Consider the following 14727-nt stretch of genomic DNA (forward strand, 5'->3'; position numbering starts at 1 on the left):
AGGATTCTTCCAGGTATACAACCTTCTTTTATGATTCTTGAACCAAGTGTTAGCTATGATTAAGTTATGCTCTGTGCAAAATTCTACAAGGCGGCTTCCTCTTTCATTTCTTCCCCCCAATCCATATTCACCTACTATGTTTCCTTCTCTCCCTTTTCCTACTGACGAATTCCAGTCACCCATGACTATTAAATTTTCGTCTCCCTTCACTACCTGAATAATTTTTTATCTCGTCATACATTTCATCAATTTCTTCATCATCTGCAGAGCTAGTTGGCATATAAACTTGGACTACTGTAGTAGGCATGGGCTTTGTGTCTATCTTGGCCACAATAATGCGTTCACTATGCTGCTTGTAATAGCTAACCCGCACTCCTATTTTTTCATTCATTATGAAACCTACTCCTGCATTACCCCTATTTGATTTTGTATTTATAACCCTGTATTCACCTGACCAAAAGTCTTGTTCCTCCTGCTACCGAACTTCACTAATTCCCACTATATCTAACTTTAACCTATCCATTTCCCTTTTTAAATTTTCTAAGCTACCTGCCCGATTAAGGGATCTGACATTCCACGCTCCGATCCGCAGAACACCAGTTTTCTTTTTCCTGATAATGACGTCCCCTTGAGTAGTCCCCGCCCGGAGATCCGAATGGGGGACTATTTTACCTCCGGAATATTTTACCCAAGAGGACACCATCATCATTTAATCATACAGTAAAGCTGCATGTCCTCGGGAAAAATTACGGCTGTAGTTTTCCCTTGCTTTCAGCCGTTCGCAGTACCAGCACAGCAAGGCCGTTTTGGTTAATGTTATAAGGCCAGATCAGTCAATCATCCAGACTGTTGCCCCTGCAACTACTGAAAAGGCTGCTGTGCCCCTCTTCAGAAACCACACATTTGTCTGGCCTCTCAACAGATACCCCTCCGTTGTGGTTGCACCTACGGTACGGCCATCTGTATCGCTGAGGCACGCAAGCCTCCCCACTGACGGCAAGGTCCATGGTTCATGGGGGGGGGGGGGGGCATACAACATACACATCATTAATACAGGTAGGTATGAAGCAAGCTACAAGGAAGGATCTTTCATTTTTACCAGTGACTTTATAGATTGCAGCACGAGTACTCCATCTATGTTGCAAGAAGTGTTTGCTATAATTTGACAAAGAAAATATTACACACTTTTTAACTGACCAGTTCAAAAAATAAAATAGCACACACATTCCTTTCGGGTTAGAGACATAATTGGTTTGAGAAATATCAAGTATGTTATTAAGAGACAACTGTAACCTGTGTCAATTATATACAACAATTTTGAGTAAGAACATCTCTAAATGTCAACCCTCTTTTATCTGATAGTACCATACACGGACACATAATGTAAAACAAAGTCTCTGAAATGTACCAATTGTTGTTGCACACTACACCTAATAAAGGAATATTATCATAATGTGGACAACGAAATTTTACTAACAAAAATTAGCTATTTCATTGAAATAAGTTAGAAAAGTGTGAGGCCTGTGTTAAAATCACAAATTGTCAACACTTTACCAATTGATATTTTAAGTGGTAAAGTGACGAAAGTTTGTGATATTAACACAGACTGGACATTCATCATTCATAATGGTTTTTATCAATTGAGGACTGGAAATTTTTCCTAGCAATGGCAACTGTTACTCTGCAGCATTCTGTAACAACTCACTATACCATATGACACAGCATTTATATATAGCAGAAGATGCAACTTAATATTTGTGCAACCAATTGGGTGGCTCTCTAATCATTTTAAAATAAATACAGCAACAGTGGACTATTAGACTTTTTTATATTGTAATAGTTTTAACACCTGTATTTACTGCACAAACTGTAATCAATGTAATAGTTTTAACACCGTATTTACTGTACAAACTGTCAATCAATTATGTATAACTATTTTAGCTGTGGCTGCCTCAGTTTTAAAATTATGTATAGAGTTAGATGGACTGAATGGAAAGTCATGTAACTTATAAAGCACTTGTATGTACCCCACATCCTGTCAGCTACCTGGGTAACAGCTTCTGATGAAAGTCATGTAATTTATAAAGCACTTGCATGTACCCCACATCCTGTCAGCTACCTGGGTAATAGCCTCTGATGAGTAATGCACCGTTAATCCGTTTAGGAGGATCCTACACTTCTCAAGCCTATGGCGTAAGCCTAGGAAGTCATAGCTTAACTTATAAAATAACACTCAAAGTTTCTGGTTCAAGCTCTCCACTTGGCTAAGAACCAGAGTGCCATGATCAGTTCTATGGACAATGCTGTAGAGTGTGAGGTTCATTGAAATTCCACAGGCAGGGCTGGTCTTCTCAAACTTCTCTGATTCAAGTATGACCAAGGAGCCTAGATGACAGCAATCGTTTGTTCAAATGTGTGCCACATTCTGCACCTGGTGGCACCCTGTTTTTCAACAGCTGCCAGGACAGCCTCTTCAACATTTTGTATGAGACCTTCAGCCATATACTCTGAGTGCATTGCAGTACCATTATTTGCCATATACCTGAACTCCCAATTAACAATCCCATGCCCTTTTTATGTTTGCCTCCCCTTGAAATGAGACAAGTGCATTTCCCAACAAGTAAAGTATCTTATGCCGTTTCAGTTTTAATGGAAGACAAAGCCTCAAAGTTTTTGGTTAGGGGAATGGGTGTATTACCCTGAGTTCCCCCTGGTCCTTGCCTTCCCTGTGCAGGGCCTATATATCTACTATTGATACGCCAGTCACGTCAAGTGGATGAGTGGCAACAGATCCTGTAAATCCTGTAGAGGAGGCAGTATCAACTGAAGAGGCTAGTATTGAGTTACCTTTGGTACATGTCTTTTTGTAGTGCTCCCAAAACATCCACTTGCAGCCGCTTCAAATAGGTTGACAGCAGTCAGAGCAATTTCCAGCTGCTTAACAGCAGCAACTATCTTACCCGTGCCCCAGAACAGCATTCACAGTGGAACTATGTTGTGAATTGCAGGTGGTGAGTGCATTCTTTTTTCCCAGAAAACCTCCCCCCCCCCCCCCCCCCCTCAGTCTACTGACTGGTTTGATGTGGCCCGCCACTAATTCCTTTCCTGTGCTAACCTCTTCATCTCAGAGTAGCACTTGCAACCTACGTCCTCAACTATTTGCTTGACATGACGTATTCCAATCTCTGTCTTCCTCTACAGTTTTTGCCCTCTACAGCTCCCTCTAGTACCATGGAAGTCATTCCCTCATGTCTTAGCAGATGTCCTATCATCCTGTCCCTTCTCCTTATCAGTGTTTTCCACATATTCCTTTCCTCTCTGATTCTGCGTAGAACCTCCTCATTCCTTACCTTATCAGTCCACCTAATTTTCAACGTTCGTCTATAGCACCACATCTCAAATGCTTCGATTCTCTTCTGTTCCGGTTTTCCCACAGTCCATGTTTCACTACCATACAATGCTGTACTCCAGACGTACAAATACAAATGTTTAAAAGTAAACTTGCTGATTCTCTTCTGTATCCACTGCACTACAAATAACTTTTTTAGGGATTTTTCTGTTACTTCTTGGTAGCATAATTCCATATTTAAGGTCGAATAACAAGTACACAGTTTTTGTTCTACTAGTGTTTGTTTATTTTGAACTAGTTTTCGGCTTATTAGGCCATCTTCACGAAGCAACTGACTAGCCTCTGAAAGGGATGTTGGTTCTTAGGTAACCAAACATTACAGACAACAATACAACCACTCCACAGCATGTTGTGCATCGAACTTGTTTCTTAATGTTGAAATTACGCTTTACATAATGGACGATGTGAAGTACAATAAAAAATTAAACTAAACAATATTACAACTTAAATTTAGTTTTTTCTTTTCTTTTTTCATGAGATACTGTTGAACTGAGTACTTTTCATTTACGTTGTGCAACACTTTCATTTCTTTTCCTTTTCTTTTTTTCCCCCTTTTTTTTTACATTGTAAACTAAACCCTAGGCAATGGATGCTACTATACACAATAATTAGAATACATAATTTTACACTATTACAGGATATATTGTTATGATGTCATAACGGCCGGCTGGAGTGGCCGAGTGGTTAAAGGCGCTACAGTCTGGAACCGCACGACCGCTACGGTCGCAGGTTCGAATCCTGCCTCGGGCATGGATGTGTGTGATGTCCTTAGGTTAGTTAGGTTTAAGTAGTTCTAAGTTCTAGGGGACTTATGACCACAGCAGTTGAGTCCCATAGTGCTCAGAGCCAATTGAACCATTTGATGTCATAACTGAGCAGTAGCAACTTATATTGAGAAACAAACATGTTTTACATTGCAAATAACATATTTATCCAATGGACAGCATTGAACATAGGACCTGGGTATACAATATTATAATATTACAAGTTATATTGTTTAAGTTTGTGGGGTAAGGTCTAGGAAAGTGTGGTATTTTATAATTTTGTGTAGCAATATGTATCATTGTGGCAGTTTGTGGGTATGTGGCTGGTTGGTAGCCTCAGGTGAAGTGGACCAGTTGGGAATTTTGAGTTAAATGTATGTTTACCTCAAGTGCATCTAATACGCTTATTTTCTTTCCTTGTGACTACATGTAATACTTCCGCGTGGATTTGATATTTGTGTCCTTCCTTCAGCATGTGTTTGGCAAAGGTGGAGTCTGACTTATGTAATCTTCAGCTGCATTTGTGTTCAGTCAGCCTTATTGTTATGGCCCTGCCTGTCAGCGTGCAATTTGTTGCAGTCATTGCAAAAATTTTGTAAACATCACTGTAACTTAATAAATCTGTTTTGTCCTTGCTGTTAAATAGGATATGGGCTGTAGTGCCTCTTACATAAAATGATGTTTTGTAATTGCAGGACGTGAGTGTTTTGGCTAATTTGTCAGATAGCTTTCCTAAATATGAGGAAGTACAGTTGGTTTTAGATATAAATGTTGCTGTAGGGGGGAAGGGGGGCCATACACATAGGGTAACATTTTTCTTCTTTTTTTGTGTAAAACGTTGTCATTTAATTCAGGGGTACAGCCACTGATGATGCAATATATTTAATGGTGTGTAATTCTGTCTGAAAATCACAGGTGAAGCATTCAGAGGATTGGGATATGAGATTGTGCAAGTATGATGTCTTAGATTTAGATTTAGTTCAATTTAGTACAGGTTCTGTTGATATTCTGTAAAGCAAATAATTTAAGTATAGACCAAACAATGGGAACTCCTGGTAGGAATGTCAACAATGTAGGAAAAGACATTGCTACTTACCATGAAAGAAGACACATTAAATTGCAGACAGGCGCAATTAAAAGACATATGATGTTTTATGCCACAGCTTCCATCAGTGAAAGAGAGAGACGTACACCATTCATACACACAAGTCAGCACACCACATGCACTCATGACCACCAACTCCAGCATCTCGGGCCCAAATGGCCAAGACGCTGATGAAGGCTGTGGCCGAAAGCTTTATGTGAGTGTCTTTTAATTGTGGCTGCCTGCAACTTAATATGTCTTCTTTACGGTAAGTAGCAATCTGTCTTTTACGACATTGTTAATTTAAGGATAGGTAATAACGGACACTTAGCCCAAATTTCTTTGCTGTTCGGCTTCTTCTTTATCCTCCTATACCTAAATGGGTAGGTTGGTCTTCAGTTGTATAAAGGTAAGTACCATTAGTGACAATGCCTAGTTCAAACCACCTTTGAGTTGGTGACTGGTTGTACTTAGTATTTATTACTATCTATTGTAAGAGAATGGTTAGCTGAAACAGACAGCTCATTCAAAATACCTTGCTCATGGCAGTCAGTGCTGGTTCACAAGCAGATTCCAAGTCCTGTACCAGGAGTTGGATGCAGTTGGAGATCACACTGAAAAAAAAAGTGTCTGGTGCATGAACTATTGCAACAAGTTATGAATGTTAATGTAATGTGAAAGCTTGTAAAATGCATGTTCTCAATCATTTTCTTTTTCCAAAATATGAACTTTGAAAAAGTGAGGTAGTGCAATGATAACTGACAGAATATATGATACAGTTAAATGTTTACTGGCTATATTTCCTGGTTACTGCTGAGTAAGGAGTGGGAATTGGCAGGTTTGGTAGTGATTGAGAGGTGGACTTTGATAACTTGGAATAAATGGCATAAATGACATACTGTTACAATATTGTGAAAAGAACAGATAGCTAGTCACCATATAGAGGATATGTTGAGTAGCAAACAGGTACAAAACAAAAAGACAGCTAACATCCAAGCTTTCGGGCAAAAGGCCTTCTTCTAAATGCACACACATTGATGCAAGCACGACACACACTTATGACAAAATTTATATTGAGTGAAAAACTATCTATAAAATATTTCATTTTCAAGAATTTTTATGTCGATTCCACAATTCTACTCGCCTACTAAATAAATTGTATATGCTAGATAACTAACTTGTAGCAGCCAGTGCCCTCATGCTTCTCTGAGTTCACATGTTGCATTGAGACATGACATACCTGCAGGCATCCTATGAGGATGTGCTGAAAAGTAATACTACCAAATTTTTTATTCTTTTTGTGCAGTCCTAAAGCACTGACTGCACATTGACTAACACAGTGCAGCGAAGCGATATCAACAAGGTGCTGATATGCACGATAATGGAAAGAGCAGGCAGTGCCATACTTCCAGGAAGACAGAGTTCAGCACTCCCTGTCAACGCTGATTTAACCAGCTGCCCATCACTGGTCAGCCCCAGTTCGGTCACGGTCATCAAGAGCATCAGTAATGAGTAGTTGGAGTACGTTACATTCTGGGAAGATGTTACATTCTGCAAGTAGTAATAGTAGCTAAAGTACTTGCAAGCAGGAGGCACAAGAGCCACTTCATGAAGAGGAGTTATGTTTATTTGCTTTTTCGAAATAAAGTATTGAAATCATTTGAAAGTTTAATGTACGTATCAGTTTGGATTCCTGCAACTGGCCATTACAACTTCTCTTCTTCCTTGTTTCTGTCAGTGCTGACACAGCATCTGGCGATGAGGAATCCAGAATCAACACTGCCTTCCCTCTACACTGCTCCCTCACTGCTTGCCACTAGTATTTCTCTCTTTACTTTCAGAGGTGCATTGTTACTACTTTTCTTTCTTTTGCCTTGCTTCTACTTATAATTTGCTGTGGCATTCGTCTCATTAAAATGGCCTCTAACCTGCCTCCTACACCACCTGCGCTTACGCCTCTGGCTGCTGCTGGCTTTGATCTGATGCAATTTATTTAGTTTCAGAACCACCAAACATTGCTGTAGATGACGGCAGTCCAGCAGCTTATTAATTCACAAACCACTTCTGTATTAACTCCATCACAACAGCCAGCCACATCTGAGTCACTGCCTCGGTGCATTTCGCCGGTCTGAGCATTCGATGAACAGCAAAAGGAATGGAACAAGTACTACACTCAGTTCGACCCTCATTGTGATACACATCAAGTGCAAGGTCCTGTGAAACTTTCTGGTCAATGGCCAGCACAGGAGTTTACTGCCTACTTAGAAGTTATTCCTGACTAGTAGGTTGAAGTTGCTAGTTTTTGAAGATTTAGTTTCTGCCCTTACTAAGTATTATGAGGATCAGGTAAAAGTTGCTGCAGCTCATTATAAGTTCTTTCAATTCTGGTAAAAACCAAGACAGACATACCATCAGTTGGTCACAGAACTTCAGGGTTTGACATGACAGTGTCGTTTTCAGTGCAGTTGTGGATAGTACTATAGTGACACAATGATTCTTGATGCAATAATGTACAATGTTCAAGACAGTAGGATTTGTGAACAAATTCTCAAACATTCTGAGCCTCTTTGAAACAACTGTTGCAAATTATTGAACATCAGGACTCGTGTGATAGTGCTATGGAAAACTTTTAGGTAGCTCCCATTTGTGGTGTAACAGAAAGTGACAAACAAGTACGGCCTCATGACTGACCGCCACACACAAATAGGCCACCATGACCTGGAGGAGTAAACTAGTATCACTGTGGAAGTGTCAGCTGTGAAATTATATCCCCGCTGCTTTTCCACACATAAACGACAAAATTACCCTTCGCTTAGTGGAAAGCCAGGTCATGTACAGTCTGTATGCTTCCAAGAGAAGAAGAACTCTACTCGCCCCTGCTCTCAGAAGCCTGGTGCTCTACTCAGTGAATGTAATTTTTTTTTCTACATGGGCTGCCGGTACTAGTATAGACCAAATTCAGGATGTGCCTTCGCCCTGCTCAAGTGCTGTGCAATGCCAGTTAAAGAAACTGTTAGTGAACTTAGTCGCAGCTGGACGCTGTGTGTGACTTCAGTTATACACCGGCACCTCAATTACATTGCCCACTCACACTAATTAGGAAAAATTGGGCTCACCACTGGCAACAAAATGTAGCATGCAACTTACTGCATATAATGGTCAGGACAGTCCAGTGCTTCGTGCATGTACGTAATTTGCCTGCCGCTTTACAGTCTCACAGAAGAACAGTGACATTTACAATTGTGCGTCCAAAAGACTGCAAATATTTTTGGGTTACATTCGCTTGATTTGTTTGGTCTTCATATTCAGGACAAGTACTTTCTGTTTCTGCTTTCAAACCAAAGGACAGTGTTACTCAATTGATTGAGGAGTTTCCTGATTTATTTTCTGAAGGACTTGGCAGAGGAAATAATTTTGTGGTGCATTTTACAATGAAGGACAATGCGCAACCTACGAGTTTTCAGGCCCGTCTCATACCTCTTGTACTTAGAGACAAAGTTGCAAGTGAATTTAAAGAGTGGGAAGACAATGGTGTTATTATTCCTATCCAGGCTAGTCAATTGGCTTCTCCCTTGGTAATCTTACCAAAACTTCTGGAAGACTTCATCTTTGTATTGGCTTTAAATCCACTGCGAATCCACAAACAATGACTGATACTTATCTGTTCCATCGCCCTGAGAAGTTAATGGATAGGCTTTGTGCATGCCACTATTTTTAAAAAATAGACTATTTTTAAAAAATTCCGCTAGATGAGGAGTCTCAGAAAGTATTTGTGGTCAACACACATTTAGGATTGTTCAAATTTTTGCACTTACCCTTTGGCAGCGCTTCTGTGCCTGCCATATTCCAGAGCTACCTAGAACAGCTTACTGCTAAAGTTCCATTCTGTTCAAGTTACTTGGACGATGTTGTCGTGTCAGAATATACACTGGAGCAACATGTCAATAATCTTTGTACATTTTTCCAAGTGCTTTCAGCTGCAGGTTTGAAGTATCGCCTGGACAAATGTGCCTTCTTCAGTCTGCAATTCAGTACTTAGGCCATGTTCTTGATAGCCAAGGTGTTCATCCTCTTCAATCACATTTGCTGGCCATCCCAGACCTTCCTGTCCCACAGAACATGGCAGAATTACAGGAACTTCTCAAGAAGATGACATATTATTTCCGGTTTATGCCCAATACAGCCGAAATCACAGTTCCATTGCATCATTTGTGCTGGAAGAATGTGCCTTTTGTTTGGACCAGAAGGTGTCAGGATGCGCTCCAGAAATTTAAAAATGCCTTATTAAGTGAAGGAGTGACAGATGCCTTGTTCATTTTGAGCCTGCTAAGCCTGAAGTTTTGGCAGTTGACACTTTTTTGCACTGAATCAAAGCTGAGCTCTTGCACAAATTTGGTTCAAAGGACAGCCAACTGCTTTTGCTTCCAAGTCATTGGCCAAAACTCAATGTAACTACTCACAAATTAAGAACGAAGCGCTCACTATTATCAATTGCATGACAAAGTTTCACCATTATCTGTTTGGTCAAAAGCAACAGACCATAAGCCACTTCAGTCTTTGTTTCATCCAATCAAACTTGTTCCGCTACACACAGCTCAGAAGCAGCAATGGTGGGCTTTGTTAGTGTCACAGTATCAGTTGAAATATTGTACCAGCCCACATCGAAGCATGCAAATGCTGACGCCCTTCCTCGCCTTCCTGTTGGTCGATTCTGAATTTGATGCTACTGCTGCATCTTATTGTCCGATCGATGAACAAGACACTGAACTTTTACGTACTTTTCCACTAAACTATAGGAAAACTGCACAGGTTACAGAAGCAGACCCTGATTTGAACCTTTTGTTGCACTACACCCATACTGCTTGACTTCATTCAGTGAAAAACATACGGAATTCTTTTGTGCAACAATATTCTGTTCGTTGGCATAGCCTCTCCATCTAGCATGGTGTGATTTTAATGCAAACTGACTCTGGACAATCATGTGTGCTTATTTGCAAAGTGTTGCAGAAAGATCTGTTGTGATTGCATGTCAGCACTGTACATGGCTGGGCACGGACGCCCACACTGAATAGATAATGCCACAAACGTTTACACTTGGTAAAAGTCTCAATTGCCGTGGCAATCAGTGCATACTGACTTTACTGGTCCTTTTTGGAACATTCATTAGCTTACTGTTGTGGACTCTTTTAACAAACATCTGATTTGCGGTGCCCATGAACTCGACTCCGTCACACAGTGCCATTCAGGTTTTGTCATATAGTGTTTGTTTGGAAGTCTTGCCCGATGTGTTGGTTACAGAAGATGGACCACAGTTTATGGCTAATGTCTTTGAAGAGTTTTGAACAGCTAATGGTAACACTCACCTTACCAGTGCTCTGTTTCATCCTCAGTCAAAAGGAGAAGCTGAATAGTATGTGCATACATTCAAGCAACAAGTGATCGAATTACATACCCCCTCCCTCCCGACCACAGGAGCAAGTGCTGCTCTGCCCCATTGTTGGCAGAGCTTCTATATGGCTGGTGCCATCGCACACTGCTCCTCCAGTTACTGCACCCACTGCAGCGCATGGCGCCTGTCACGCTTCACAAGAATCGCTTTGTGACCAATGGTGGTCTTCTTTTCAGAGTTTGTGGTTGTACCAGGCACAGGAAGAGAGGAACGATTCTTCGAAATTTGGGTGCTTGCATACATTTAATTCAAGGTTATGCTGGGTCGCTGTGCAGCCACCAGAACCAGATTTGTGCTTCTCGACTGCAAGATTCTACCACAGACTTTTTGTCTCCAGTTTCACATCTTACACGGATCTTGCAGTCGGTGCGGCCGCCCCTGGGTGCCTGTTTGGCACTGCATGTGGAACCGATGGAGCTGGACTCATCGCCTTCACCGCTACAGCAGTTCAACTTCCCAGCACTTGTCCCAGCATCCACCGTAGACCATGCGGTGTTGTGTCATGATCGTCGCCACTGTAGTTGTCATCACTGACCTCTCCATCACTGCTCAGGAAGAGGATGGATACCTTCCTGGGAGTTCTCCAACTGATGTTCTTCTCAAAGTGCAAGACGGATGTCGGTGCACGGCCGGAGGTACGGCGTTGGTCCCAGTTGGGACTCCCGGCTCCTCATGCCACTCAGCTTTGTAGTTGTCATCACTGACCTCTCCATCACTGCTCAGGAAGAGGATGGATACCTTTCTGGGAGTTCTCCAACTGATGTTCTTCTCAAAGTGCAAGACGGATGTCGGTGCACGGCCGGAGGTACGGCGTTGGTCCCAGTTGGGACTCCCGGCTCCTCATGCCACTCAGCTTCCTGCCCCCCCCCCCTCCACCCCCCCCACCCCCCCCCCCCCCGTTGACATAAGATGGCTCCCTACACCAAAGCGATGAATGCAACATTTTGGAGGGGAGGAATGTGCAGTCCTAAAGCACTGATTGCACACTGAGCAATGCAGTGCCACGAAGTGACAACAAGAAAGTGCTGCTCCATGCACCAATGGAAAGAGCGGGCAGCGCCACATCTCCAGGAAGACAGAGCTCAGCATCCCATGTCAATGCTGATTTAATGAGCTGTCCATTGCTGTTTGGCCCCAGTGTGGTTGCAGTCTTCAAGAGCATCAGTACAGTAGTAAGTAATAGGAAGATGTTACCTAGCCTGCACTCTGCGAGTAGTAATATTAGCTAAACTACTTGTAAGTAGGAGGCACAGGAGCCACTTCATAAAGTTATGTTTATTTTCTTTTTCGAAATAAAGTACTGTATCATTTGAAAGTTTAATATACAGATCATTTTGTATTCCTGCAACCGGCCATCGCAGTTTCTCTTCTTCCTTGTGTATGTCGGTGCTGACTCCCACTGTAACTGACACAACACTTTTCTAAATATCAAATGAGGTATTACACGTCATGTGTATCACTCGGTTGACTTTGTAGCTCCGCTGATGCATGTTGCGACCATCTGCTGCTAGAGAGCTATGAATTTTAGCACGTAGCATAACGGTATGTAACGTAACTCCATCAGTGTCTAAGAAACAGAGTGCTGTAATTGAGTTTGTAACTACAGAAAACACGCCTCCAAATCAAATCCATAGAAGAATGCAAGCTGTGAGTGATGGTACTTTTATCAACATCAGTAATGTTTGGCATTGGGTTGTTCATGCTTGTAATGAAGAGAAGGGTGGCACTAACCTCAACACATGTGACAGAGCTCGGAGTGGATGACCACAAATAACAATCAACGAGACTAATCGGAATCAAGTTGATGAATTCATCAGAGAAAATTGTCAGACAACACAGAGACAGCTCTTAGGTAAGTGTGGCATTTTACGAGAGCGTGTGCAGGCCGTCACTGCAGAATTCCAGTACAGAAATCTGTGTGCATCGTGGATGTCCATTCCTGTATGAAACAGAGGAGATGGGACATCTGTCAACTATTTATTCTGCATTTTTGGTGTCAGGGTGATAGTTTCCTTAACAAGATTGTGACAGATGATGAAAGTTGGGTTCATGATTTTCAACCCAAAAATGAAGGAGCATCAATGGAGTTCCACCCCAATGGATCACTGATATCAAATATGTTCAAGACCGTGCCATCAGCAGGCAAAGTCATGCTCACAGTGTTCTGAGATGTTCAGTGTGTGGTGTATTTGGAATTCATGTCTACAGGCACCACCGTAAACTCTGCAAGGTACTGCAAGACCTTCAGAAAACTGAAAGCATGAATTCGAAGAGTTTGTTTACACGTGGAGCACCCTTTCCTTCAGCAGGACAATGTCAGACCACACAAAAGCACTGTCAAATATGCAACAATCTGACATCTTAAGTTCACTATCATCGATCATCCCCCATACAGTCCTGAATAAGCTCTATCCGATTTTCATCTGTTTCCAAAGGTTAAATAACATCTTTGAGGTCTTCTCTTTGATAGTGATGAAACGGTGCAGGCAGAGGTGAGGTTGTGACTTTGTCAACAAAGTCAGAAATTCTACAGAGATGGCATCAACAAACTGGTTTCTCTTTGGGAGAAATATGTTCATTGCCTGAGTGATTACACTGAGAAATAAATATGTAGAAACGGAGAATCAACTTATAGAATGTTAGTAAAGTTCATTTCATTTAAAAATCTTTATGAATTTTTACATAAAACATATGGAGGCATAGATATTTTTTTCAAAATTTTGATCTGTAAGAGAATATTATGAAAAGTATAGTTGCTACTCACCATATAGCAGAGATGCTGAGTTGCAGATAGGTACAACAAAAAGACTGACATAAAATAAACTTTTGGCCAACAAGGCCTTTGTCAAAAACAGACGACAGACACATGTACATACTCACACACACATAACTGTCATATGTGTGAGAGTTGCGTTTGCATGAGTGTGTATGTGTGCCTGTCATCTATTTTAGACAAAGGCCTTGTTGGCTGAAAGTTTATTTTGTGAGAGTCTTTTTGTTGTGCCTATCTGCCACTCAGCATCTCCACAACATGGTGAGCAGCAACTATCCTTTTCATAATATTGTTACATTACATCCTGGATTTTCCATTGTTTGACCTGTAAGACACATGCATGAATGAGAATAGAGTTACTTAACTTTATTTTCTGTGATTGCCATTTAATTTAATTTATTGTTTTAAGACTTGAACAGGCATGGAAGGGTTTCTGCCAGCAAGAACAATGCATGAAGTGTGAGGCTCTGATATGTCTACAAGCAGGTTCATGGCATTTGATGTGTTAACTGAATTTCAATATTGTGCAACAGCTTCCATTGTAAATATGACAATTCAGGAATTAGTGCAAGTTCATTTGGATGTATCACAACTGAAACACAAACTAGAGAGAAACCACTTTTCTTATGATTCTGGTGAGCACATGATTATATGAGGTGCATTCAAGTTCTAAGGCCTCCGATTTTTTTTCTCCGGACTGGAAAGAGATAGAAACATGCACATTGTTTTAAAATGAGGCCGCGTTCATTGCCAATACGTCCCAGAGATGGCAGCACCGTACGGCAGATGGAATTTTACCGCCAGCGGTGAGAATGAGAACTGTTTTAAATACTTAAAATGGCGACGTTTTCCTTACTTGAACAGCGTGCAATCATTCGTTTTCTGAATTTGCGTGGTGTGAAACCAATTGAAATTCAACGACAGTTGAAGGAGACATGTGGTGATGGAGTTATGGATGTGTCGAAAGTGCGTTCGTGGGTGCGACAGTTTAATGAAGGCAGAACATCGTGTGACAACAAACCGAAATAACCTCGGGCTCGCACAAGCCAGTCTGACGACATGATCGAGAGAGAATTGTTTTGAGGGATCGCCGAATGACTGTTGAACAGATCGCCTCCAGAGTTGGCATTTCTGTGGGTTCTGTGCACACAATCCTGCATGACGACCTGAAAATGCGGAAAGTGTCATCCAGGTGGGTGCCACGAATGCTGACGGACGACCACATGGCTGCCAGTGTGGCATGTTGCC

General features: G+C 41.5%; 2 protein-coding genes across 2 annotated transcripts in view; both read right to left on the bottom strand.

Annotated features, from left to right (window-relative positions):
* LOC126203065 (39S ribosomal protein L44, mitochondrial) overlaps positions 1 to 14727 on the bottom strand; it is a 644782-nt gene that overhangs the window by 423981 nt on the left and 206074 nt on the right. The gene's annotated exons all lie outside the window — the stretch shown is intronic.
* LOC126203059 (vacuolar protein sorting-associated protein 53 homolog) overlaps positions 1 to 14727 on the bottom strand; it is a 155659-nt gene that overhangs the window by 29867 nt on the left and 111065 nt on the right. The window contains exon 12 of the mRNA XM_049937297.1: positions 5793 to 5871. Within this exon, the coding sequence (XP_049793254.1) occupies positions 5793 to 5871 (79 nt within the window). The remainder of the gene's footprint in view (positions 1 to 5792; positions 5872 to 14727) is intronic.

The sequence above is a fragment of the Schistocerca nitens genome, chromosome 9 (genome assembly GCF_023898315.1).
Source record: "Schistocerca nitens isolate TAMUIC-IGC-003100 chromosome 9, iqSchNite1.1, whole genome shotgun sequence".
NCBI lineage: Eukaryota > Metazoa > Arthropoda > Insecta > Orthoptera > Acrididae > Schistocerca > Schistocerca nitens.